The sequence below is a fragment of the Fibroporia radiculosa genome, assembly GCF_000313525.1.
Source record: "Fibroporia radiculosa TFFH 294 genomic supercontigs, scaffold1557, whole genome shotgun sequence".
NCBI classification, from domain to species: domain Eukaryota; kingdom Fungi; phylum Basidiomycota; class Agaricomycetes; order Polyporales; family Fibroporiaceae; genus Fibroporia; species Fibroporia radiculosa.
The window spans coordinates 1-26230 of NW_012133309.1; the positions used below are offsets into that span (position 1 = coordinate 1).

Below are 26230 nucleotides of genomic sequence, written 5' to 3' on the forward strand. Positions count from 1 at the left end.
AAATAACGGAACCCGGAAGTGCCACACCCACTTTAGGTAGTCGCGAATATAACAGGCGCTCAGGAATTACTAGGCTCGTTCGATAATAATAAGCGCTGACACCAAGCGCAGCAAGCTCCCTTTCATTTTGGGTGCCCAAGAGGCATCAACAATCTGTATTCTGTCTTCTTGGAATAAGAGTGACATCCAAAAGATGAGAGTTTTCCTAGCCCCTTGAGTGCAATGCAAACGACGTCCTTCTGACCTTTCAACAGCTCTTGTGCAACGCGGGCTTGCCAACGACATGGGTCACGGCCAATTTCGCGAAAATTTTCTTGTGGATGTCGTCGATGGTAGGCAGCGAATTTGAACTCATTCTAACGAGACAAGTGGCGACAATTTGTTCTCTATATGCGCCTTCAAATGGCTCTTGAATTGATCGACCCGCACAATCAATTGAAGAATTACATAGAAATATATACATTTATATTTTTCGCCGTTTCATGCTTCCTTACGGAGGACGTTCCCCCTCCGGGTTCCGTTATTTGCAGATGTTTTCTGCCAGCCGTCGTAGGGAGGACGAGGGAAATAAGATTGTGGAGTTTAAAACCGTCTCGTGTTCACGTGATATGTGGCTGAGGGATGTGGCTGAAAGAATCCGCTGGTGAGATGAAGTCCCTCTCCTCCCGGAGATCGGATGGGCAGGAGCCTGGTCCCGAGCCCCGTGTGGCGCTGTCCACCTTTTGGTCTCCATCCTGCTAGTCTCGTCACTTGTGTCTGCAACTCCATGTGGAGAGAAAATAATCATCGCTGCTGTAATAGAAATCCTCACAATGTTTTGGGTCTCATCGTCTGGCTCCGCAGGCTTCTTCTGTCTTCATTACACTCACTCTGAACGCATCTATGACTATGTTCCCGTAGCCCGAACGACAGTATTCTGCTACGGACGACCATCGGGCTACGTCCAGACTCGAATGACTAGGAGCTGCGACGGGGCTGAATTGAGAACGGTGCGTACAGATCTCTCCTTCCTAGCCAAGCCTCACTAACTCCACTGGGCTCTTGATCACCACGGCGTCGCGGCGACGGAAGTACCCATGCATGGTGGCTGCTGGTACAGGACCCACTCTAGTGTGTCATCCCGTGTCATTGAGTCCGACATGATGAACGCAAGTTACAATGTGCGAGCGGACATGTGGTAACATTCATTTTCATGCAAGGATGCTGGCGGGAACATCGATCGACACTCGGTCGACACTAGACACTAGCACACTTTGACCCGCTGTTACTGTTACTGAGTTGGCAATGTGCAGTGCGATAAGGAAGAGGATCCGATCCGGCTGGAAGCGTCTCCCGGGAGCTGGGGCCGAGGCAATGTATAGTTCATGAATCTTCGATTCTCTGTCCTATGTGGAGACATAAGTACTTACTCTCGGGCAGGATCCAGACCTGATGTCAGCACATTTGCTTCTGGCAGATTGGCGCCTTGTGTCCATAAATGTGCGGTTGGTGCTCGTGGGCCATCTGAAGACCATTTCGGCCAGCATAGTGTTCTAGCGAGATTAATCCATTCCGTCTGTATACCGTATGTGCATCCGCATACATTCGCCGCTACAGTGGCTGAACCCGGTTAGGAAAATCTAGCCACGTAACTTTGCTAGCTCGGAAGCTGATAGACATGACTGGAAGACCCACGGTAGCATTTGAAACGTCTTCCATTGTTACACGAGGTGTACGTATGGCTGCAATCTTGCCTGCCTCGTGTAACCGACACAGTGCTCGACCGTTGGTGGCCACATACGCGACTTACACATATGATATGAGTTGAGCATCTATGATAGCTCACATTCCAGCTCTTCGCATGTATGAACCCCAACCCTTTTGACTCGGGACGTGTGCATTCTTCCAACTCATTATCAGGTCACAATGTCCGTGTCGACAGGCTCCCAACCCACTGTGCCCAAAATTCAAATCAATTGTGAGTGCCGAAACGTTGATAACACAAGTTCACTCGCAAATAGCTGATCTAATTGTTCTCATAAGATATCGAACTGTCAAATATCAAACATCTCGAATCTGCGGAGCTGCAGATTAGTGGTCATCGACACATTTTGCATAGGAAGGACAAAACTCTCCGAGCCGAGTTCATGTAAGACTATTTTTGGGAAAAGACAGCAAACTAAATTCTACATCATAGAGACCTAACTTTACATGAGCAATGTTGCTTGCGAATTTCCTATAAAAAGCAATTCATTGGACTCAGGAAGAAAAGGTCAGACGAATATGTTACTCTGAACCTTCGTGAAATTCTGTCGGCCGCGAATGAGAAAGGTATGGCGAGACGCATATAAACTCATTTCACAATCTCATCGGAATCATACAGAGTTTGTTCAGATACATAACAAGACGCGAATTGTTCTCGGCATCACGATACACGTATGTTTAATTTATGTGAAGTCTCGCAACTTATCTCGTCGGGGATGGTGGTAGGGTCAAACGGATAGTCGAGGGGGCGTGCTGCCAACGGGAAACGAGCAACTTCAACCTACTACTGGAGAGATTCTGGAAAGGTGTCCTCGGTACGTCGAGGTTTGACACAGGTATTCTGAGAGTCGCTCAGCTAAATTTGGGTGATTTTTGAAGTTTCCGCATTCTGGTGATCGGAAAGGTACTATCTGGCTGGTTTGGATTCTCGAAGCTACCATTTATCTCGCTTCTGTGCAGACTGGCGTGGGCAAATCTTCCTTAATCCAGCACGCATTCGGCGTCGAAGGAGATGTACGGCTACTACGCGCTCTACTGTATGATATTGCTAACCGGTTGGCTTTGCCAGCTTGTTTCGCATGATCGTCCAGGCGACGCCCACATAGATGAGGCATTCATCTCGCCGCGGAATGAACGATTCGTTCTACACGATAGCAAGGGTTTCGAGCCTGGTGAAGGGGGTAATTTGTCGACGGTGAAAGAGTTCATTCAAAGACGGAGGCAGATGCGAGATTTGAAAGATCAACTGCATGCCGTTTGGTAAGCCCTTTGCATACACGAGTATACATCCGAACATCCGAAGTATTTAATGCGCCCATAGGCTTTGTTTTGAGATACCTTGGGCCGATGGGCGGTTACTGGAGGCAGGCGTAGAAGAATTTCTTAGGTCCAAAAATGACATCCTAAGAGACAGTTCGTGAGCTCGCCTTGAAACCACTTTCGCTGATCTGATCGTGTGTAGTCCCCCTTGTCCTTCTTTTCACTAAATACGACATGCTTGTCGAGCGTGTCTGTGACGACATGGAGAAGGAACATGATTCCAAGGTGATGGACGATAGCGATGTCAAGCTTCAAGTGGAATCCAAATTGGACGCTCTTTGCATCAAGCCGATTGAGGAGCTGACAGGACGCAGAGATATTCCCTATATTCCGGTTTCCAGTACGTGACAATGATATGCTCAAACTATACACTCGTCCAATCGATGCTTGTTCCAGATGAGGAAGGCTACGAGAATTCGCTCGTGAAATTGGTCGAGCTCACATACAAACATGTTTCCAAGCATGTTGCAGAGGAGGCATCGGTTGTAACTGCAATGGCTCAAAGGGTGGATCCCAAGAGTAAAATAGTCGAATCCATTGCGTAAGTGCTGAGGTTACTACCCAACGCTCGCTCATAATTCTTGCAGAGTTGGCAAGAAACGTTCGCTCTCCCCTGCCCATGATAGATATCGATACTCACGAAACTTTGCCCAGGCTATTGGAAGGCCTTGGCGGCAAGTCCAAACTTCGAAGGCCACACAATGTGGGATTGTTTTCATGTAATCCACACCGACATCGTTACTATTTGGAACTTTCATGATACCTCTGGCGTAAGTTGTTCGACTATTGCTGCCAAATTGTGTTCGTTCACCAACAGCTGTCTCGCAGCATCTTAAGAGCAATGAGTTTAGAGCGCTAATAGTAAACATGGTTGGAGACGTGCAAACTCGCACTATAACAAATCCAGTCAAGATCCTGTAAGTGGCTTCCGAGGTCTTGGCTCTAATCGTGCTGACGAATCTGAATCTGTGCGATGTCACTCTAGCATGGGCGGAGGTTCATTCATTGTAGCTATTGCTGCTGCAGTCGGTGCCCTTGCCGGACCTGCAGCCCCGATTGTTGTACCGATTGCTGCGTGTGCAGTGGTTGCTGTGTGGGCTTACGAAGTATACGAACAATCGTCAGTGGTCCTCACTCTAGGTCTTTGAATTTCTCTTCACGTTGACTGACTTCCTGTAGGCGAGTGGTTCAGCAGAGGTTCATGGCGTATATTGTGGATCTGACGCATGTCATGGAGATCCTCTTAATAATCCTCGCTGGGAATAACCACAGCCCGCTCACTCGTCGGGCCATTAAGTTGGCATTCAATTCTTACTACAACTCCCCTATAAGAGCAAAAGTTCATGATAAGATCCAGAATTATCGAGGCAGTGGGATTTCGCGCGGCCGGGATGCGATTCTGGAGATGATCGAGTCCATGATGAAGCCCATTCCAAATGACACCACAAATTTGTTTCAAAATAGAACTCTGGATGTGAATTTAGACCAGGACGAAGACTGGTAGGGAGCACGAGGTTCTCAGTGTTGTATTGCGTACTTTATGACATACCGATATAGTGCTACATGTCTAGTCTCCAAAGAATCTAGCGCAATAAAGAACTATCAAAGCATGATTTTAGTTGCCTGAGATGGAGAGCGAAGTGGGTCAAAGGAAAAGTGCCGCGCAGCAAGGACGGGTTCACATATACTCAACTTCGGGGACGAATTGTAACGATAGTCTTGCGAGCCCATTCTGGTCTGACAATTCGAAGATTGCGGATTCGATAGCATTCGCACAGATGCCTCCGTACTGGTTGACACAGCGCGAGACTTCAGTACGGGATTCTGCGGCAAATGAGGGCAATACGATCGTGACGGCGGTACCAAACGGGGGGAGAAAATCGCCAAAATCAGGTTGAAACCAAGATGGGGACAAGCTCGAGGCCATGCCTTCCCTTCAGACCTTTTGCATCCCGAGAACCGACGCCCAAACCTTGACGTTGCGACGAAATATATTTGAAGGCTATAAAGTGGAGGGTGGCCTTACAAAGCGACCAATTTAGCGCGAAGATGTGATTATCTTGCCCAGATGTGTCCCTGCCGCCACCTGGCCCATCATGGAGCCTATATGCTTCCGTTCCCTGCCTGCCTGCAGAAGCGCAGCAAGTCACAATTGGCGACATCGCTCTTGAGCGGGGCCATGATCCCGCACCGCTAAGACGAGGCAAACTGAGGGAGGCAATGACCGTGTAATGCTTTAGAGAAACAACAAGTATTAGTTTCATGGCAAGAACTTGAACGCAGAGAACGCACGTCGGTTATCCAGCATTATCACTCGTCGTATCGATATCCACCGAAAGATGCTGGGTCAATGCGGCGGGCGGATCGTGTGACAGCACTGTCGATCTCAATCGGCGTTTACCTCGAGTTTGCTTAGTCATACTTTTCCGAAGTGCTTGCGGCTTGCAGCTCAGTGCCATGCCTGCATCGTGATGTCCACTCTCTCCACGACTCGATACACTGCTGCTTTAAATGCTTGTCGGTGCGCTTTATGAGTTTACTAGACTCAGATCAAAAGCTCAAAGCAAATATTAGAGCGGCTCTTCCGCCAAGCTGACTCCGAGCCCATCCATGCTCTGTCCTCCTTAAATCCTCCAGCTAGAGTTCGTGAGGGCGATTGCTGTCAGTCAAGACATACTTTCCTGCAAGGGATCACTTGATAGCGTCTTCATATTCTCCGAGGCGGAGGTGGATACGTCGCCTTATGAAGGGCCTATTCTGTATACCCGTCGAGATGAGGCTGCGCTCGTTCTCGTTACTCGACGCCGTGGACGGGCCTCATGCGTGCTAGCTGATCAAGATTGGCAGACTTTGTCTCACAACGTGACTGAAACGGAGGCCCCACTGCGTGATCATCCTCATTACTGGCAATACGTCTTGACATGTGCATGGATTGCTACCTCGTATTCTTGATTTGCTTGCGTTGTACAATCCTTCCTGCCCCGTAAGCGGTGAGTACTCCGTCGCTGCATTTTCTCGTTCCGAAATATTGATTCACTCCTAGAAGCGGTCCACACTACCCAGTCGCCAGTTCAGTTTGCTGGGCACGCCATGAATGAATCATAATTTATCGTGAAGCATTTCTCTCGGGATATAACATATGCACTGGTACCAGTGCAGTGCCCTAATGATAGGAATCATTACTCAAACCGGGCGGGACGTGAATCCCTGATCGGCGTCTTGCACGATGCTTCGATGCTTCCTTCGATGCGGCTGCTTTGTCACTTTCAGTAGACACTTTCCGGGTCATTAGAATCCAATTTCTCCCCGTACAGACGTGGCATCCAGCCACCTAGACCTCGCTTCTGCTGCTGATGGACGCGCCCGAGACGACGAGGAGAGCCCGAGTACGTCCGTGTCAATACGACTTCAATTATGCACGCCTCTGAAGTCTTCCGTCAATTGTAAAAATTCTAATCGCAACGCAACATGATCAATTTGGAGACTGACACCAATTATGTGTATCACAGACCAGGACATGCGAGATCTCAAGAGCTTGCATCCCCTCTCTTGGCAGCACCTCTGACAGCGTCAGCCACAGCGGATAGACATGGATAGGACTTTCCATTGGAGTGGGGGCGTGAAGTAGCGAACTATATGACATTTCTCTGATTGTCGATGACCGCGGGGCAATAAGAAGTTGAATGACCGAATACACCTTATGCGGTGAGAATATTTCATTTCTTTTGCCATCCGCATCTACGATGCCTGACTAATAGTCATTGCACTGGAAATAAAATAGTGAGTACTGGGAGACTCAGTATCTAGATTTCTGGAATCGCCTCCAAACTCAATCCATGCACTGCTGCTCTATTCGACGCCTGCGCAAGATGCAAAATGTGGGATTGGTAGCTGTCGGGAAATGTATGATAAGCTCCACTTACATCTTGAATGATCGGGCCGAGGACTCAATCATTGTTACGTGAACACGGCGAAGTCAAATTTGTAAGTTCGTACACTTGGTCCCGGTTCGTATAAAGTCAACGTTATCAGGATCTACATCTCCCAGCTAACTGGTTTCCACTCGTCTACACGTCTAGGTTTGACAAAGGACTGGGCCACATATTAACGGAAATCCGCAATCATGCCTCTCGTAGAGGTGTGGAGTTCATTTCTTATCCTTGGTTCTGTCGCTCTCGCATGGCAGTACTTGGAAATACGGAAGATCAGGAATGCCCTGCGCAACATTGCTGGACCCCCGTCCGCATCGTATGTGAAAGGTATGTTATCGTCTCGACATGTAGGCCTTGCGATTACTCATGATATGGCGTAGGCAACATTCCCCAATTTTTCTCTCGCGACAGCACAAACTTCCAGCGGCACCTAGCATTTGACTATCCGCCCGTCGCCAAGTTATACAGCATGTTCGGCGTAAGTGCTGTCTCGGAGTACCAGTTTGTCACATTAACATAACCCCGCCTATAGCGACCAATGTTGTATGTTTCCGACCCAAAGGCATTGCACACGGTCATGATCAAAGAGGAACCTTCATTTCCAGAGCCTGATTCGTTCATTGGGTAATAATCTCAAGTCTGATTGTGCATAACTAACGGCCGCCTCAGGATGAATAGTCTGCTATTCGGACGCGGCCTGCTTGCGACTTTGGGTCAGGATTTCGTCTCTGTTTTGATAGCTGGGGTTCGCACTGACACGACACGACTGGCAGGCGATACACATAGAAAGCAGCGCAAGCTCCTCAACCCGGCGTTCTCTATCAACCATATGCGTCATATTATACCGATCTTCTACAACGTAGTGCACCGGGTAGGATCATTCATGATTGTGGCCGTTGTATCGAAACTGACACTTCATGAATATGGCAGCTTCGAGAGGGAATTAGGAGGCAAGTTGCCGGTGGGACTGAAGAGATCGACATGTTGAATTGGATGGGCCGTACTGCACTTGAATTGATAGGCCAAGGGGGTCTTGGATACTCCTTCGATCCCCTTGTTGAGGACGTGCACAACGAGTATGGCCACGCTCTCAAAACATTGGTGTGCGTGCACTCTCTGACAAGGTGTACAGTACTAATCGTATCGTTCGCTGCAGTCCGAACATGGTCAAACTTCCCGTAGTGCGGCTTATGGTTCCCTACCTCATGAAAGTGGGGCCCGCTGCCTTTAGGCGCCTCATAATCAACCTCATACCGGATGGCGATGTGCAGAGAGTGAAGTGCATCGTTGACACCATGGATTTTCAATCGCGTGACATATTCGAGAAGAAGAAAGCTGCTCTTTTGCAAGGCGAGGAGGCCGTCTTGCAGCAGGTGGGAGAAGGCAAGGATATCATCAGTATCCTCAGTGCGTCCAGTTCCCAAGATAAGTTCTCCGTGCTGGGTTGATGTCCTAGCAGTGCGAGCGAATGCTTCCACTTCCGAGGCTGACAGATTGCCTGAGGACCAGATTATCGCTCAGATGTCGTGGGTATCCTACTCTATTCCTATGATATGTGATTGCTCACTTTGTCATAGAACCCTCGTCTTCGCTGCGACGGACACAACATCAAACACGTTGGCCCGCATCTTACAGATACTGGCAGAGCGTCCGGACGTACAGGAGAAGCTGCGTGCTGAAGTGCTAGACGCGCATGCGGGAGAATCCTTGTCATATGATGAACTCGACCAGCTCCCGTTGCTCGATAGCGTGTGTCGGGAGACATTGCGACTGTAAGCCGGTCTTATCAACTATCCCGTGATCAGTCTATCTTGCTGACAGGCTCCATTCTAGCAATCCTCCTGCTCAATTTACTTCGCGCGTGTGAGTAATTCTCGCCCCAATTGAATCAAATGCTAAGGCCGCTCGCTTGTTCAGTGCAAACCGGGACACTATTCTCCCGTTGTCCGAGCCCATCGTAGGGATCGATGGCAGCTTGATCACTGAGATTCCTCTCGTCAAGGGAACGGAGGTCATGATCGGAATCCTGGGCTGCAACGCGAGCAAACAACTCTGGGGCGAAGACGCGCACGAATGGAAGCCCGAGAGGTGGCTCGCTCCCCTTCCGGGCAAGGTCACGAAGAGCACAATTCCTGGTGTCTATGCTAACCTGTAAGTATCCAAATATGTTTTCCACGAAGCCTGCTGACAAGTTATATCTTAGGATGACGTTCGTCGGTGGCAAGAGAGCTTGCATGTATGTCCTCCAAATTTTAGTTCTCGCATGAATACGACGGGCTCACATCAACTGATCCAGCGGCTTCAAGTTCTCGGAGATGGAAATGAGTAAGTAGACTGGGGATGCCTTACTGCGATACGATTTGGTTCTGATTTGTCTGGCAGAGGTTGTCTTGGCAGTCTTGCTGACCAACTTCACTTTTGAGTTGACGGGCAAGCCCATTGTGTGGAATGCTGCCGGTGTGCGCTACCCCACGGTGGGCAGTGTGAGTAACCAGCCTCAGATGCCACTGAAAGTGCGGCTATATCAAGGCGCGAAGGCGTGATTGAGGACAGCTCTCTGCCTCGATACTCACACTGGTCATATTGCTCTCCTTCGCCGATATTGACGCTGTTGACATTGCTGTTGTTCTCCATTATATGCATATTCAAATATGGTACCAATCTTGTTGAATGAATAACAGCCATCTGCAATCTGTAATAAACCTTTGGCGCGTGATCATTCAGCGCAAAATATCGAGAATAAAGCGAGATATAACAAATAGTTCTACCAGTTTCCTGGGCGTAGAATCGTCTTCCTCGATTCGACTTTGATGCAATTGCTGGTGTTAGATGTCATTTTGCGTACCAGGAGTCAGCAGTCAAATTCTGATATTATTGATCAGGGGAAGCACAACAAGGAGACTACACCAAGCGCAATCGAGTTGCTAAGAATTTTCGAGCCCTTCAAACCGGCTTAACCAGATGCGTCGCTGCTCCCTTGCTGTGCAAGTACGACAGGCCAAGGACGCTTTATGAGTCCTTTATGATCAACGCCAAACTTGAGATGGTCAACAGCTAGCTCGTCATGTGGTTTATGCGCACCTACTTTGACTGATTATCAGCGCGCATAGCTCGAGGGACGCAACGGAGCAGAATCGTGTGTCGAAGACATTTACGTGAAAGACTGTCCCGAACGAGTACAAGTCGGTACTCCTTGAAAATGCTTGGTACGTGGTGATACTCGTCTCACCCAGCTTGGGAAACCGAGTCTGGTGTCTCGGCATAACACCTGCGTTGTTGATGGGCAGACTGGCGTGTTCGCGTCGAGAGTTGACCTCCGCCGCGAGCGACAACAGCAATCCACGGTCAATGATGTCACTCTGGAGCATGCTCCATCGTAGCTAGCACAGGAGAAACAAAAGATCGCGCTAGAGTCACTCGTACAGCTTGCGGAAGATGCAGAGCTATTCCATCTCTAGTCAAAACTACAACCGTACCCTTAGCATCGAATTGTCGGGGAATGCACGACGTGCTTTTTCGTCATTTTGATCTCAAATTATGGTACAGAGGTGTCGTGGCCATCGCGAAGAGTGCTGAGAAGAGCCAGTACAAATCAACTCAAAATCCTGTATGTGACCGAGAGTGTCAAATGATCTTTGCGATCTTATGTACCTACATAGACTGTCCGATGCGGATAGTTTCCATAGCTTGTGAGGGCCAAGAGTATTAGAATCTTTGGGACGTATAAGCAGACGCAAGTGCAAAAACTCGGAATCAGCCTGATAACACACCTCGTAAAAAGTGCCTTTGCAGCTTGGGAAGGCCTTGAGCGATAAAGTTCAAGCTCAAGATCGAAGTGCTAGTGCGCCGTGCGGATATACATTGGACGGGTGGTTCCGTATCACGATAGCAAGTTCTGCTAGCGCTCATGTGGCGCGGCTGCTGCCAAGAGCGCCCCCGCCGATGTGTCGCTAACCAGTGAATGATGAGGCTAGGCTAGTCTTCAAAATACTTGCAAGTGCGTTTTCTAACTCACTACTTCTAGAGTTACTGAAAATTTCCATCTAGATACCAGAATTATTCTTCCATTAAAGCCCTGCACATCTTTTGCGAACATGCAGCCAGAGCTCGTGAACCGGCGATTGTCGTGCGCAAATGCGATCCTGATACTTTCATCCACCTAGTGCACTATTATTTCCGGCATGGAATCAGCTGACCGCATAGCTCTAGTGGCTTCAGATTCGCTGAAACGGAGATGGTTGTAATCTTGTAAAGGAATTGCTCCGCATACGCAAAAAATATCCTGATTTAGAGGGCCGGGACTTGATGCGACGATCGCACGGGCTCGAGTCCCATGCAGTTGTGTGACACGCTTCTGATTGTCAACAGCCACGGGGCAATAAGAAGCTGAATGACCGAACGGATTTTAGGCGGTGAGAGTATTCTATTGCTTCGCGTCATTCGCGTTTACGATGCCTGACTTATTGCCTATATCACCAGGAATATCCGAAAAAAGCTACAAGGCTTAGCTCCTAGATAAATGTCGAGCTTGTCTTGTCGAAATGGAGAATTCTCAACTATACACGCTGCTATTCTATTCCGCCCTCGCACAAGCTGCGAGGCACGGGTTCCGTGGCTATCCAACAATACACGATGCACCCACTCTTGTCTAGAACGCTCGGGCCGAGGACTCAACGGTTGTTACGTGGGCACGGTCAAGTCAAATTCGTTGATTCCTCACATAACTGGTCCCGGTTCATATAAAGTCGACGCTGTCTGGATCTACGTCTGTGAGGATTCCGCTCAATCACTCGTCCCATTTTGACGTTCCGCTACTAGAAGCGTACAGATTACAGCAGGCATCAGTCATCATGCCTCTTGTGGAGCTGTGGGGCTCTCTTCTCGTCCTCGGCACTATTGTTTTCGCATGGCAGTATTTGGAGATACGCAAGGCCAAGAATGCCTTGCGAAACATCCCTGGTCCCCCTCCAGCATCATTTCTGACAGGTATGTTATCGTTCTGAATGCACGTCATGCGACTGCTCATAGCAGAATGTAGGTAGCATACCCCAATTCTTTTCTCGCGGCAGCACAGATTTCCAGCGGCACGTGGCATTTGACTATGCTCCCGTCGCCAAGCTGTGTGGTATGTTCGGCGTAAGTACTTCCTCAGAGTGTCACTTTATTGTATTAAAGCATTGCGTATACAGCGGCCCATATTGTACGTCTCTGACCCGAAAGCATTGCACACGGTCATGATCAAGGACGAACCCATGTTTCAGGAGCCGGATGCATTCATTTCGTACGACCATGCGCTTCTGACTGTGCATAGTTTCCTGACCGCCACTCTAGGATGAATATCCTGGTGTTCGGACGTGGACTAGTTTCGACTCTAGGTCAGAACTTCGTCTCTAACACGCTAGCTGAATCGTCCTAACGCAGTATGGGCGATAGGCGAAACACACCGCAAACAGCGCAAGCTGCTCAACCCAGCATTCTCTATCAAGCACATGCGCCACATCATTCCCATCTTTTACAGCGTGGTGCACAGGGTAGTTCATAGTCCTAGTACTGACGTCGAACCTGACGCTGACAAAAATAATAGCTTCGAGATGGAATCGGGAAGAAAATCGCCAGCGGGACCGAGGAAATCGACATGCTAGACTGGATGGGCCGCACGGCGCTTGAGCTGATAGGCCAGGGTGGCCTTGGATACTCCTTCGATCCCCTTGTCAACGACACGCACAACGAGTACGGCCAAGCTTTGAAATCTCTCCTGTGCGCACATGTTTCTCTGCGGCAAGTTGTCCAGTGCTGATCGTATCGGGCACTGCGCAGCCCGACCATTGCCAATCTCCCCATATTGCGGCTCATAGTTCCCTACCTCGTAAGGCTGGGGCCTGCCGCCTTCAGGCGCTTCGCGCTCAACCTCGTGCCGGACAGCGATGTCCAGAGGGTGAAGCGCGTCGTCGACACCATGGATTCGCAGTCGCGTATGATATTCGAGAAGAAGAAGGCTGCGCTTCTTCAGGGCGAGGAGGCCGTCTTGCAGCAGGTGGGAGAAGGCAAGGATATCATCAGCATCCTAAGTGCGTCCAATTTTCTGGATGTGTGCTTATCACCGGACTGGTGTGCCACCAGTGCGAGCGAATGCTTCCACCTCCGAGGCGGACAGACTGCCCGAGGACCAGATCATTGCCCAGATGTCGTGGGTGTTCCGTACTGCCCCGATTCGCCGTTTTTCACATGACGTGCAGAACCCTTGTCTTTGCTGCGACGGATACGACATCGAACACGTTGGCCCGCATCTTGCAGTTGTTGGCAGAGCACCCCGACGTGCAGGAGAAGTTGCGCACTGAGATCCTAGATGCGCGCGCAGGGGAGCCCTTGTCATACGATGAACTCGACCAACTTCCCCTACTCGACAGCGTGTGTCGGGAGACATTGCGACTGTGAGCTGGCCCGGTCTACCACCCTGTTACTGACCTACCTGATGGGACCTCGCCCAGGAATCCGCCTGCTCAGATCATCTCACGTGTGTACGTACTTTTCGCCCACACAGAACTCCTGGGTTTAACATCGCTCGCTCGTCCAGTGCCGACCGAGACACTATCCTCCCGCTGGCCGAGCCTATCGTAGGAGTCGACGGCCACTCGATCACCGAGATCCCTGTGGTCAAGGGGACTGAGGTTATGATCGGAATCCTGGGCTGCAACGCGAGCACACTGCTCTGGGGCGCAGACGCGCACGAATGGAGGCCCGAGAGGTGGCTGTCCCCCCTCCCGGGCAAGGTCACGCAGAACACCATCCCCGGTGTCTACGCTAATCTGTGAGCATCAGTCTGCGTTGTCCACGACGCCTGCCGACTAGCTGTACCTTAGGATGACGTTTATCGGCGGCAAGAGAGCGTGCATGTATGTCTTCCGTTTTCGGTTTTCATGAATGCCGAATTTACGTCTATCGATCCAGCGGCTTCAAGTTCTCCGAGATGGAGATGAGTAAGTGAACTGGGGCACGCCTTACCGCGAGAAGACTTGGTGCTGACCTGTCTCGTCTCCGCAGAGGTTGTCTTGTCGGTCTTGCTGACAAACTTCACCTTCGAGTTGACGGGCAAGCCCATTGTGTGGAACGTCGCTGGTGTACGCTACCCCACGGTGGGCAGCGTGAGCAACCGGCCTCAGATGCCGCTGAAAGTGCGGCTGTATCAGGGCGCGAAAACATAACTGCGGGCTGCTCCTTGCCCAGACTGCCGTTTCGTCCGTGTCATTCTCCTTCGCTTACTTGACGCTGTCGACGTTGTTAGCGCTGCTACACTCAATCATGTATGTATCCATTTTGTCGAAGGGAACTCTATTTTCAGGCGCTTGGCATGATAATCATTCAGCACAAATTATCGAGAACAAAGCGAGATACAATACACAAACACTGTCACCGGACCTATCTAAGTGACGATTCCCTCGCCAGTTGATTGTATCGACTCCATTAAAATATCGACCGTCTCTTCCGATTCAGCATTCACCCTTTGTTCTCTCCGCGCGGCCGCTCGCGATTTCAGTTCTTCCACTTCAGCTGAAAGTTTTGCCTATTTTGCGGGTTTGGCTCAGTGCGGCAGACGGGGCATGAAATCTGCCACTTACGACTTTCCCTTCTAACGTTTTGGAGTCGAAGATGGAGAATGGCGGTGGGGGCGTCTCGAATTCCTTCTTACGGCCTGTGTGTCCAAATAGTGAGCTCACGCATGGGTCGGAAGAAGATTTGGACTGGAAGCACCGAATGCTGCGAACATGAAAACCTCATTCATGAGATCGTGATTGCGCCGGTAGCGCGTCAGCGCCAGAGTCCGTGTGGAAATCATGTCGCCTTCATCTGTGCACAAGCAAAGTCAGTCAACGAAAATGAGGGAAATGCATCGCTGACCTGCAGAATCATCTTCCTCAATTCGACTCTGATGTGGCTGCTGCTGGCGCTAGATGCCATTAGCCCTCGAACGATACAGTTCAACATGTCAGACTACACACAGCGCCCACGTTCCCATTGCGATCCCGCTGGTTCCTCCGCTCCAGCGCCTCCATGTTGCTGTTCTGCTGCGCCAGCAGCGCCTGCGGATTGGCAGGCATGCCCGGGGTGAAGGGCACGCCCAGCGCAGGTGGTGGCTGGCGGTCTGCGGCAGCCCCCCTGGGATAGACCTTCTGTCCCAACTTGTCGCCCATGACGAACACAGCGGGCTCGTTGATTTCGCGAAGCGGGTACGCGCGGATGGGCTGGTTCAGGGCGGGCATGATCGCTGCACGGCGCAAGGGTGAGGAGCGGGCTCTACCGGCGCGAGAGGTGCAGAGGGTGCGCACGCATAGACTGTCCGCGAGTGTAGTGAATCAGCACGAGCTGTGGGTGACCGCCCTTTTGCAGCCGGTAGCGCCGCCGCACGCGCCATGCCATGGAGTCCGCGCCCGGGACGAAACCGAACTTGACCTCCATGACTTCGAGTTCCTACGACGAGCATTCAACAATGCCATGGAGATGCGGCGGGGGTTGTGTACGCACCCTGCCCCCTCCGGCCGGAATGATCCCCTTCTGCTCCTGCTCTTGGTACCGGATGCCATCAGGCGGGAATGGCAGCTGGGGCGTCAAAAAGATAAGGAACAACTGTCCCTCTACGCATTTGTTTATTCAAAACGCTCCAGACGTTTTTCGAAGGCAGATTGCTCACCTGGCGGTTTGTCGATGTACCCCCATGTGAACGGTGTGTGCTGGGCCAGCTGGGTTGCGCGGAGGAGCATGGAGACGGCCATCTCGTATGCGAGGATGTTGGGCTGCAGACCCAATGTCTCTGGATATCTGAGACATAGGCCTTCGTGCTGTGCTGTTACGGACATGGTCGAGTTCGCGTCGAAAAGCGAGTCGCGGTCGCGGGGGCGCATCTCTGTGAGTCACGTGCAGGAGAGGTCTGTAGCGCCCGGTTTACGTGGAATGGGGACGTAAGCAGACGCGGTTGTCAGCGACATTGCCAATCTTCCTTACGCGCTCTGCGATATCATTGCTCATCCAAAACGCCTGCGCGTCGCGGCGTTTGCTACTGGGGTACAGCCCGCGTGGCGTATATAACAGCGCAGCATCAGCCATGCCACCGGTCCAACGTCCCATCAGCTCTCGCTCACCTCCCTCGCCATGGATTCCAAAAAGTCGGACAACAAGAGGAACGTCGTCGTCGTTGGCGGCGGCTTTGCAGGCACGCTCGTCGCCCGTGCGCTGTCCTCAAAGCTGGATGCGTCCCAGTACAACCTCATCCTCGTCAACGACCGTCCATACGGGATCCACCTCATCGCCGGCGCGCGCATGGTCGCCTCCGACCTCGACCAGCTCGACTCGGAGGACAAGGCATTCATTCCGTACAGCAAGCTCTTCGTCCACGGAAACGGCTCGTTCCAGGAGGGCAGAGTCACCGCTATCGAGGAGGCCGGAAAAGGCGCCGGGGGAGAGATTGTGCTTAGCAACGGGGAGAGGCTGGCCTACGCCGCCCTCGTCCTCGCGACTGGCAGCTCGTGGTCCGGGCCATTGGGCTTCCCCGAGTCTGACCGCGACGTGCGCGCACACATCCAGCGATGGCGCACGCAGATTGCGGATGCCAAGGACATCTACATCGTCGGCGGAGGATCGGTTGGCATTGGTGAGCTCGTCGCCATCGCTTTCGGCCTCGCATTCATTTGACCTCTCTCTGCGCTCCAGAGCTCGCTGGAGAGATCAAGGAAGCGTACTCGGTGTGTCTCCTTCGCAGACTCGTTGCATTCTGTCTTTCCTCAGTCGTCGTCTGACCATCTCGTGCCTCTTCAGCACAAAAAGGTCACCGTCGTGCACAGCGAGGGCATGCTCCTGAACGGGATCTACCCCGAAAAGTTCCGTAAAGACATCGAACGGCGCGCCCGCGGCCAGGGCATCGAGTTTGTCTTCAACGACAAAGTTGACACGTTCCCTGCGCCCGGCGCTGTCGGCCTCACCACGCGCGGGGGCAAGCAGTTCTCCACTGCCGACCTCGTGGTGCGTGTCTCGCCCGCGCCTCTCCTCTCGCGCTGCTCACCCTGCTGCAGATCCCCTCCTTCGGCTCGCGCCCCAACACGGCGTTCGTCTCCACCCTCGGCTCCGACGTGCTCGCCGCGGACGGCAGCGTGAAGGTCAAGCCGACGCTCGAGCTACAGGCGCACGCGGGCATCTTCGCCGCGGGCGACATCGTCGCCTGGGACGAGGCGAAGCAGGCGGCAAAGGCGAACGCGCACGTGTCCGTCGTTGCGGCAAACGTGCTCAGCCACCTCGCGGGCGCGCCGCAGACGAAGCAGTACAAGGGCAGCTTCGAGATCATCATGATCCCGCTTGGGAAGGTGAGCGGCCCCCTCCGGCACGTGTGGGTCCCCGTTGTTGACGATCGATCGCCAGACCGATGGGGCGGCATACGCCAACATCCTCTGGGGCCTCATGTTCGGCGGCTGGGTCACGCGGCTGATCAAGGGAAAGTCGTTGATGGTGGGCACAGTCAGATCCGACAGAGGTCTCTGAGTCCGCTTGCGCCGACCGTCTCCTCTGCCGGCTCTCCTAGTCTAATATTATTCCCCTGCCCTCATCTTCATCTCGACATTCTATTCTTGTACTACTTACAGCCTGGATATCTTTTTGTTCACTCCTGGGAGAATCAATCTGCGTTCCCGATTCAAACGCGACATGGAACACGTCGCGTTCTGAGCATCACCAGCGCCTGATCCTTTTGCACCATGCCAGCATCCCGAGCTACCCACCTGAATGAACTGTCCAGAGTCGCTCGCATGCCACGTATCGGACAGAGACAGGATTATATGATGTATTGCACACACAACTTCTACAAACCGTGGTCAGTGTTTCAATCCTCCAGCGGCTGCTTGTTTTCCTAACGTGCCAACTGCGCATGGAGATCAAGTTCCACACATTCATGTGCCCGATCCCGTCCTACTGCGGATAGTCGTCAAAGACATCATAGCCGAGTCCCCACGACTTGGACGGATTCACGACACGCAGAGGCGGGTGCGACGTCGCCGCCGTCTCCAGCTGCTCAAACAGGTCTTCAGGCAGCGCGAAAACTGTCCGAGCACATGAGCATCTGCAAAGCCACGCGAGCCGGTACGACGCACTGTGATAGTTCTCCTCGACGCGCGACGGCGTGACGCTCTTCGGGAGCACGATAGTCTGGGCGGACAGAAGTCAATCCGCGCTCGACAGCCCAACCCAAGACCAAACACGTACCCCGCGCTGGACGTGCCACGAGATGATGACTTGCGCAGGCGTGATACCGAGCTGCTTCGCGATCGTCTGCACGGCGGGCGCCTCGAGGGACTCCTTGACCTGCTTGTTGCTGCCCAGCGGCGAGTACGCCTCGAGGAGCAGGCCGTTTTCTTTCGCCCACGCCAGGAGCTCCGGCTGCGGGTTCCAGTAGCTCAGCTCGACCTGGTTCACCGCCGGCTGCACCTTGAGCGGGTTTGCGGTCAGATTTTGGATCCTGCAAGAGGTGAGCAGTCGGATTGGATGGAGAACGCCGTGGGTGCGGACCTTGCGATGTTGAAGCTGACGAGACGCACGTTTAGCAATCGTCAAATGCAAAGAAATCGCTCAAGACACACTTGCTGACGCCGATGTTGCGGACTTTGCCCTTCTCCACCAGCTCCTCGAGCTTCTGCCATGTCGGGTAGGGGTTGGCGGTGAGTTCCTTATCGACTTCCGTCGTGTCCTTTTTGAAAGCGACAGGCCTGAAGCGCACTTCGTACCAATGACATGATATATCGTGTCAGACGTGCGCACCAGTGCATGAGGTACAGGTCGAGGTATTGCGTGTCCAGCTTCTTCAGGGAGTCGTCCAACGCCGACTCGACATCTTCCGGCGCGTGGAACGTGTTCCAGAGCTGGTGGCGCGATCAGGAGCAGCCTCGCGACGATGCGCACGGGGACGCCTCACCTTGGACGTGATCCAGAGCTCCTCGCGCGAGACGCCGCTTTCCCTGATCGCCTGGCCGACTTCCTCCTCGTTCTGGGAGCAGAGCGGCTGAATGTCGGAGATGGGGCGACGACGGGCACGCGACTCACCCGGTAGATCCACGCCCCGTCGATGTGACGGTAGCCGGCCTGGAGCGCGGTCGTCACAGCAGCCCCCACCTCGCCTCTGCTCGCCTGCCAGACACCTGTGCAGACGGGGGACGTTCAGCGCACACTTGCAGCCAGAGCTAGGTCCACCGTACCCAAGGCGACCGACGGAATCTTGTCTCCAGACGGCAGAGTGTAGTGGGTGGGTAGAGACGAGAGGTTGCGCTGGAGCCCGCTGTGGCACGGGGCTCGCAGCTTCAGCGCGGCTCTAGTGAGGAATCTGACACCAGCGTAGGCGAGGACCATGACGGCGATAAGTCTGGCGACGGCTGTGAAAGAGAGTCTGCTCGTAAGCCGGGAGGTTGGGGAGGAGGTTGGGTCGACCGAGACCTCCTCCGGGTCGTGGGTAGATAACTGCTTGTAAGCGGGGGGCATGGTGTTCGCGAAGGTGGGGGCTTGTAGTCAGCGTGGCTTTATAACCCCGGGAATGGGCATCCGCGGTGGAAATGACGCTATGTCTTGGTGATCTTCCATATGTTTTCATCCGCCCAATAGGAGACATTTGCCGCGGAGATCCGCGAATCGGTTCGCGGCTGGCCGTGGGAATATTCGCCGGCAGCGAGCTGTGCTCGCAGATGCCGGGCTATCTCCGTATTCCCCAGGTCCAATTCACGAGCAACACAAGCATTCGAACACAATGGCATCTGCCTCCAAGTGGGTGCACACTGCCTCTTGAATGTCTCCGATGCTGAACGAGTGCGATTAGGACTCTGGCCTCGTGCATCTTTTGTAAAATCGTGAAAGGTCTGTCCATCATTCGGAGCATTTAAGACATCGGGCAGTTGACGATAAGCTAACCACTTTCCTCCACAGGAGAGATCCCCAGTTTCAAGCTCGTCGAGACGGAGACGGCGTACTCCTTCCTCGACATCAATCCCTTGTCCAAGGGCCACTCGCTGGTCATCCCGAAATGTGCGCCTCCTTGGTCCACGTCCTGCTCACCCACCGTCTGATCTCTGCGATCGCGCTCACTTAAAAGACCACACCGAGAAGATGCACGAGCTCCCGGACGAGGAGCTCGCCGACATCCTCCGCGTTGCGAAGCAGATCGCTATCGCCACCGGCGCGGAGAACTACAACATCCTTCAGGTCCGTCCCCCGCCGTGCCTCAGACGTGCGCGTCCTTACCCGCATTTTTGCATGACCGGCAGAACAATGGCCGCATTGCGCACCAAGAAGTCGACCATGTGCACTTCCACGTCATCCCGAAGCCGAGCGCAACAGACGCGGAGGGCTTGGTCATCGGCTGGCCTCAGCAGAAGGTGGGGATGGACGCGCTGGCGAAACTTCACGAGGAGATCAAGGGGAAGTTGTGATAGAGACGCTCTCAAAGCCAACCGGAGCCTGTTCGCATGTACAAAACTGGCCTTCAATCCCAATACGGATGCTCTCAGTCAGTAAGGTGACTTGTGTGTGCATCGATCACGGATGGCATTGAGAGATATAGATGTTATACACTCGGATTTGATGGGTGGCCGCGGACACCAATATTCCGACGGAAATGCAACAACGTTGTCGGGATGATCTCCCATATTAAACTCTACGATTGTTTCAAGGTAGGTGCGCTATCGCATATGGGGGTTCGTCGAATTATTTTCCTAAAGCAGCGTTCCTTCAGGACTAAGGCTGGGAAGCACCAATGCTGGGAAGCTTTCCAATAATACTTGAGCGGAGAAGCCGTCACTTGGGACTTCATGTAACACGCCTAATTGAAGCTGTCACCACGCTGCGGTATGCGCACCCATATTTTGACCCCCCGTCACACACACCAAGTCACGTTGGGATGTTCTGAATCTCGATGACACAAGCGGTAACCAGTGAAGCAACAAATAAGCCGTGTCGATAATAGAATAAAATACCCTCGTTCTCAACTCACGTAAATTGCTAGATGGATGCGGCATAGCTAGAAGGGCATGTAAAGCATAATCATAATTTTGGCACAGTAAAGGTCATGGCCGGGTTCCCACTCCAGCGCTCAAAGGAAGAGGTCCACTTCGCTGTTTGATGCCATAACATGTATGGCAGTCCCACCCATCCGCGGTTTTTCATGACCGACGAGGTAAATGTTGCCCTGCACATAGCTGTCGCCTGACTGCGGGCGTATCTCCACCTGCCGCCTATGCTCCGGATCTTCCGCGCTCGCGTCGAAGTGCACTCGGGGCGGGTGCCAGTCCAGCGACGCGAGATCGAAGTGTCCGTGGAACGTCTTGGGCATGCGCACGGTTGCAGGCGCGTTCAGCGTGCAGGCACGCATGTCCACCAGGCTCCCGAGCGGAATCGCCGGGATGGCGATGTCGAGGGCGGCGTTGGTCGTCGCAAAGAAGGTCGTGAACGTGGCACTGTCGTGTTGCGCAAGGAGGCTGACGTTGGCCGAAATATGGCTGGATGATAGTCAGTAAGAAAAATATGAGGGGGGATGCCGCGGGGGAAACGTACGCGTTCGTGGTTTGGATGGAGACAACACTACGCTTGGCCGCGTCGCTTGCCATGACACGAGCGTCCACCTCTATAGGAGCATTCTGCGTGTGCAGGCTCAGGGAAGACTTTGCGTCCAACGATCCTTTGATGAGGCCGTTGGCAGTCGTGATCCGGATCATCTCGCCCCCCAGAGACTGTACGAGTCGCATATGTGTGTATGGTCAGGCAGTAGTTGCAACGGAGAACAGCAAGGCCACTCGCCTCCACATGAACAGGCTCGTCGACAGTCCGCAGCAGAATGTGCTGGAAAAACAAGCGGTCATGTAGATCCCCAACGTTGTGGATGAACCGAGGCATATTCGTCTGGAATCGCTTGATGTGCAGCGGAGAACCTTCCGAGGAGGGAAAGACGACCTTGACCGAAAACGCCATCCGGCGTGAACGTCTACCTCTATAGCGCGGGTCGTGCTGCAGGTAAAGTCGGTTAGCATGACGGGGACAAATCGTAGCGTGAGGAGCCACAGACCATAATCAGCGCTGCGCCTTCGGATTCTGGCGCAGAGCGCAACTGGCACAGCATGGTGCTGTGTCGCAGGTCTTCTCTGTCATCCACGAATGCTGTGACCTCCACATGCACGTCGCGGCTCCCGCTGTATTTCCTTCCATCGTCAATTAGAAACTCCACGGACCCGTGCAAATAATGCGTCTGATATTCTTGCGTGACAAGATCGAGCACGTCCGCGCTAGCGGAGAGAGGAATCGTGGCGGTCGCGGTGTACTGATACGTTGATCCTAGGAAGCTCGCGGGTTTCGGCGATGTGTGTGCACCAAAATGCCACGGGACACTCTGGGTGCAGCTACGAGGGGAGGGGACACCGATTTGGGTCATGGGTCGCCGAAAATATTGTCTCTGATCGCCAATTATTCTTTCAGAATTTATGGAAGTATCGACTGGGTGGACGTACCCGTCTGACGGCATGAACGATAGCTTGCGGGAGGATCGCCACGAGGAGCACGATGACCAGGACGATGCAACTAAATATTATACGCTTCCTTCTCTGTCGAAATATTCTGTTGCGTCGCGTTTCGCTGTCCTCTTCGTCTTCTGACTGCGGCAGCGCAATCGCCTGGCGGAAATGCAGTCGGGGGACAATACCCATGAAGAACGACAAGCGAGACGCCTGAGCTGGAACAACGCCTTGGCTTTCCATGTTTGTCTGTTCATGCTCGATGCCGGCCGCCTTGTCCAGGGACCAAACAGCAAGAGTCTCTTGTGAGTCACCGGTATGTATGTCTGTCATATCCCAGAGGAACAGTGGGTGGGTAAGATTCAACTGACGGACTGTGTTAGCGCCTCGAGGAAAATTGATGACTTTGGTGGGCGTGGAGGCTTTTAGGTCACCACGAGTCACTGCGGAATCGGCGAAGTTGAACCGGGTGGATTCCACCTCTTCCTCCTCCTTCACCTCATGACTGCGCCGTCGGGCCACATTAGTAATGTTGGCAATATGCCCGAACCTACGCACGATAACCCCGACTCATAAATTACACAGTATACTTGGAGGTTCCTACCGCGTGCGCGTCCGACCGTGCTACATTGCGAGATATCTACAATATGCAAGAAAATTTAATGCCAATGATTCTGACGCGGTGACAGCGCGGGCGTGGAGAACAGACCCTCCGCCTCGCGTACCATCGTTTCATGCCGAACTTACCGGATAGAAACTCCCGTATTCGCTGCTTAGGTGTCATGGCAGCAAAGGGACCGTGGGATCCATATAGAAAGTGACCCCACTACTCGCGCAATATTTTTTTCGTCCGCTGCACCGCAGCAGCGCTCTGTGTTAGCGCGGTTAAGCGGCTGAGGCACAAAGGCGAGCCATTAGTGAGAGGAAACCGGGCTTCTTGACTGTGGACGATTCCGTAGCGTAAGGGGGACAGTAAGAGTCTCGGGGACAAGGTTTTCTTCCATCTATGTGGACTGCGCTGAAATTCTCAAAGCAAGGGTCGCAGTATCTCAATCTTGGCGGGAGTTGCTCGCCATGTGGGGAAAGCCTTCTAGCAACATCGAGTGCTCAACTCAACCGAGTCCATGTATGAACGCTTGAGATAAGCCCGACACGAGGAGATGTCGGGGAGTGAACTGGATTTGATGCAGGCCTCACTCTGCGAAGATGGTCTCTATTCGAGACCATGAAGAGTGTCACAACTAAGACAACGTCAATGTGGCACCCAATAAGGAGTGAGGACATGTCTCTCGCCTCGCACCTTCTGTAAGGTCTGTCGTTTGCTTACGGACGTATTCCTGAGTGTCTCGTACTTTACCATCCGTAGACGAAATTCCCTGCTCGAAACCGAGAACTTAGCGCTGGAATGGATTCCTCGGCATCAATATGATCATTCACGGACCATCCCGAACTGCATGGCTCGATCTCGGCTCTAGGGTCCAAACTCTCAAAACCGACAGCCCCGGAGAGTGATTAATTGATGACCTCCTGTACCACCTGCGCGGAGGACTGTAGGTCGGTGTCATGACACAAAGCCAAGGCGCATCCCTGCCATCTAACACTCCAGCCCCCATGGGCAGAGAGCAATGGTGGGCACATCACATTCCAGCACGTTGATCGTCATACTAAAATCCGTTGATCACGAAACAGAGAGCCCGTCAAACAGCGGCTGGCGGTAGCAGAACGTGGAGCAGTATACGAAGCTTTGATAGACATGAATCGATAAGTAGTGTTGGCGATGCAATGCGCGATGCGGCTCGCAGTCATACCTATGCCAGGCATACGCTTTAAGAAGACCGATCATCATCATCTTGCAGCCGACAGCGTATTTGCACACATCACTATTTACATTCGCTGTCGTTATGAGACAGCGACCTGGACAGAAAGTCTATTCAATCTTCTCAAATTTGATTAGGCATTTCTGACCCTTCGGCCGAGACGACATGATTTGGTCATGCAGTTCCATGGAGGCCTTCATCTCTGGTGCCACACTGGTGCGACACGTCGTGTAGATCTCCTTCAGCAGCATTTTCATCTCCAGCAGAGCCAGGCTGTAGGCAGTGGGAGTCTGAGAACGGTAAACGACAGGAAAGCCATAGCACTCACTGCTTGCCAATACATCCTCTGCCTCCCGTAGAAAACGCGAAGAACAGCTGATTCCTATCCACCGCGCCCTTCGATTTAAGCCACCGCTCCGGGACGAACATCTCCGCGTCGTCGAATACCGCGGTATCAAGACGGTGCAGCGTGTACGCCTGGCAGCTGACAATGGTATCCTCAGGGACAAACTCGCCTGCAATTGTCCGCCCTCCCTTCGGGACCTTTCGCGGGAGACTCATCGGGATCGGCGCGAAGCAACGTAGACCTTCTTTCACGACCGCATCCAAGTACGGTAGGTCGTCGAGCGGCATTGTCGGGTTCGAGACGAGCTCCTTGTGTAGCTTTTCTTGGACGTCGGCGGTGCCCGGGAGGGAAAGGTGGTACAACAGGAAGCATAGTCCATCGCCTGTGGTGTCGATCCCAGCGATGGCATTGTCCAGCAACTCGGATGCGATCCCATTCGGCGTCGTCTCGTCCTCAACTTCTTGGAGCTTGTGCAGCACGGTGTGGCTTGCGATGTCGGTGCGGCGAGAGATGTCCAGCACTCGGCTCGCAATTGCCGCATCCCGTCGACGAGTTGTAGGCTCGAAGAAACGGGAAATGTAGGGGTAGACGACAGGGAAATAATGTTGGAGGTAGGAAACTAGAACAGAGTCAGTGATATGCGACGTTGATGATAAAAGACTAGGGTTTACTATGTAAGCCGTCGTCATACGAGAGCTCCTTTACTCTCAGCTGGTCGACCGCTTCTGTTAATGACCGTGTACCGTACGGGTCAAACAAGTGATATGTGATGCAATCAAGAGCATAACAGTGTGCATAAAACTACAGAATTATATGAGCATAAATCCCAAGACCCCGAGAAAATGGTATGCGCCGTACATAGATGTCAGCTGCTGCTCCCAGATTCTCCGTGCATTTTTCTACAAACTGTTCTGCCCGTTCCTGTATGCCGCTCACCGTATGGGGCTGCATAATGTAGGACTTGCTGTATTTTTCGGCGAACAACTTCTTCCTCTCCCCATGCTGGCAAGGTCGTAATAGTCAGCTCGAGCTGGACCAATTGTATCTCGAACGGCCAATTACGTACGGGACCTTTTCCGAGCGTGGAAAACATACATCTTGGGGGGTGATATGCCCGGCGTCAGTCTCTCACATGGTTGCGCAGCCAAAAAAAAAACTACTCACTGGGTCCTGTAGTTGTCGAACAGGCGGTAGAAAGGCGGCTTGTCGTATCCGCTGCCGTCCGTCACGTATATCTCCTTCACCGCATCCCAGGTAGCGAACGAAACCTCGTCCGGAGCGATGCGCACCACAGGCCCGTATTTCATATGCAATGCGTGGATCCATTCTCTTCGACGTCCGGTGAATTCGTAGTACATCAGCACGAGCCGTGTGGCAGCGGCGAGGTTCGGTCCGCGAAGCTTCCCCAGCGGAGAAAGGATGAGACGGTCATAGACAAACCACAAGCCAGTGAGGCATAGGAAGTAGAAAGTGAGCATGGTCGGCAGGCCTCCAGACCACGTCCTCGCGACAGTGGGTCGTCCGACTTGAAAAAGGCGAGTCGGAAGGCTTATC

The 26230-nt window shown here is 52.8% G+C and overlaps 9 protein-coding genes across 9 annotated transcripts; 5 read left to right on the forward strand and 4 right to left on the reverse strand.

Annotated features, from left to right (window-relative positions):
* Window positions 1–1905: 1905 nt before the first annotated feature.
* On the forward strand, window positions 1906–4567 carry FIBRA_03034 (uncharacterized protein; the record flags this gene model as incomplete). Its single annotated transcript, XM_012324879.1, has 16 exons — window positions 1906–1957; window positions 2023–2128; window positions 2177–2310; window positions 2363–2415; window positions 2470–2558; window positions 2623–2647; window positions 2704–2757; window positions 2813–3003; window positions 3065–3156; window positions 3206–3403; window positions 3460–3604; window positions 3651–3664; window positions 3718–3833; window positions 3892–3980; window positions 4049–4183; window positions 4243–4567. 16 exons carry the CDS (start codon window positions 1906–1908, stop codon window positions 4565–4567), a joined length of 1818 nt encoding a protein of 605 aa, XP_012180269.1.
* A 2619-nt stretch (window positions 4568–7186) lies between these two features.
* On the forward strand, window positions 7187–9538 carry FIBRA_03035 (uncharacterized protein; the record flags this gene model as incomplete). Its single annotated transcript, XM_012324880.1, has 13 exons — window positions 7187–7322; window positions 7376–7473; window positions 7528–7619; window positions 7665–7866; window positions 7926–8098; window positions 8152–8402; window positions 8455–8521; window positions 8573–8767; window positions 8829–8858; window positions 8913–9146; window positions 9199–9231; window positions 9292–9320; window positions 9378–9538. 13 exons carry the CDS (start codon window positions 7187–7189, stop codon window positions 9536–9538), a joined length of 1701 nt encoding a protein of 566 aa, XP_012180270.1.
* Window positions 9539–11845: 2307 nt separating this feature from the next.
* On the forward strand, window positions 11846–14197 carry FIBRA_03036 (uncharacterized protein; the record flags this gene model as incomplete). Its single annotated transcript, XM_012324881.1, has 14 exons — window positions 11846–11981; window positions 12034–12131; window positions 12185–12276; window positions 12327–12370; window positions 12429–12526; window positions 12580–12752; window positions 12813–13063; window positions 13116–13182; window positions 13232–13426; window positions 13484–13513; window positions 13570–13803; window positions 13856–13888; window positions 13944–13972; window positions 14037–14197. 14 exons carry the CDS (start codon window positions 11846–11848, stop codon window positions 14195–14197), a joined length of 1641 nt encoding a protein of 546 aa, XP_012180271.1.
* A 218-nt stretch (window positions 14198–14415) lies between these two features.
* On the reverse strand, window positions 14416–15847 carry FIBRA_03037 (uncharacterized protein; the record flags this gene model as incomplete). The annotated part of the gene is made up of 8 exons (XM_012324882.1): window positions 14416–14556; window positions 14612–14685; window positions 14745–14840; window positions 14892–14940; window positions 14993–15258; window positions 15320–15461; window positions 15516–15625; window positions 15682–15847. The coding sequence occupies 8 exons, from the start codon at window positions 15845–15847 to the stop codon at window positions 14416–14418; spliced, it is 1044 nt and encodes a 347-aa protein (XP_012180272.1).
* A 292-nt stretch (window positions 15848–16139) lies between these two features.
* FIBRA_03038 (uncharacterized protein) lies at window positions 16140–17519 on the forward strand (the record flags this gene model as incomplete). The annotated part of the gene is made up of 5 exons (XM_012324883.1): window positions 16140–16638; window positions 16698–16729; window positions 16803–17006; window positions 17057–17344; window positions 17400–17519. The coding sequence occupies 5 exons, from the start codon at window positions 16140–16142 to the stop codon at window positions 17517–17519; spliced, it is 1143 nt and encodes a 380-aa protein (XP_012180273.1).
* Window positions 17520–17942: 423 nt separating this feature from the next.
* Window positions 17943–19502, reverse strand: FIBRA_03039 (uncharacterized protein; the record flags this gene model as incomplete). The annotated part of the gene is made up of 9 exons (XM_012324884.1): window positions 17943–18073; window positions 18125–18179; window positions 18237–18489; window positions 18540–18554; window positions 18611–18736; window positions 18789–18889; window positions 18943–19014; window positions 19071–19165; window positions 19223–19502. 9 exons carry the CDS (start codon window positions 19500–19502, stop codon window positions 17943–17945), a joined length of 1128 nt encoding a protein of 375 aa, XP_012180274.1.
* Window positions 19503–19764: 262 nt separating this feature from the next.
* Window positions 19765–20443, forward strand: FIBRA_03040 (uncharacterized protein; the record flags this gene model as incomplete). Its single annotated transcript, XM_012324885.1, has 5 exons — window positions 19765–19781; window positions 19834–19871; window positions 19941–20039; window positions 20107–20216; window positions 20279–20443. The coding sequence occupies 5 exons, from the start codon at window positions 19765–19767 to the stop codon at window positions 20441–20443; spliced, it is 429 nt and encodes a 142-aa protein (XP_012180275.1).
* Window positions 20444–21102: 659 nt separating this feature from the next.
* FIBRA_03041 (uncharacterized protein) lies at window positions 21103–23297 on the reverse strand (the record flags this gene model as incomplete). The annotated part of the gene is made up of 6 exons (XM_012324886.1): window positions 21103–21508; window positions 21564–21739; window positions 21813–22013; window positions 22072–22455; window positions 22511–23018; window positions 23239–23297. The coding sequence occupies 6 exons, from the start codon at window positions 23295–23297 to the stop codon at window positions 21103–21105; spliced, it is 1734 nt and encodes a 577-aa protein (XP_012180276.1).
* Window positions 23298–24440: 1143 nt separating this feature from the next.
* On the reverse strand, window positions 24441–26154 carry FIBRA_03042 (uncharacterized protein; the record flags this gene model as incomplete). The annotated part of the gene is made up of 6 exons (XM_012324887.1): window positions 24441–24603; window positions 24659–25295; window positions 25348–25477; window positions 25535–25678; window positions 25743–25773; window positions 25841–26154. The coding sequence occupies 6 exons, from the start codon at window positions 26152–26154 to the stop codon at window positions 24441–24443; spliced, it is 1419 nt and encodes a 472-aa protein (XP_012180277.1).
* Window positions 26155–26230: the final 76 nt, after the last annotated feature.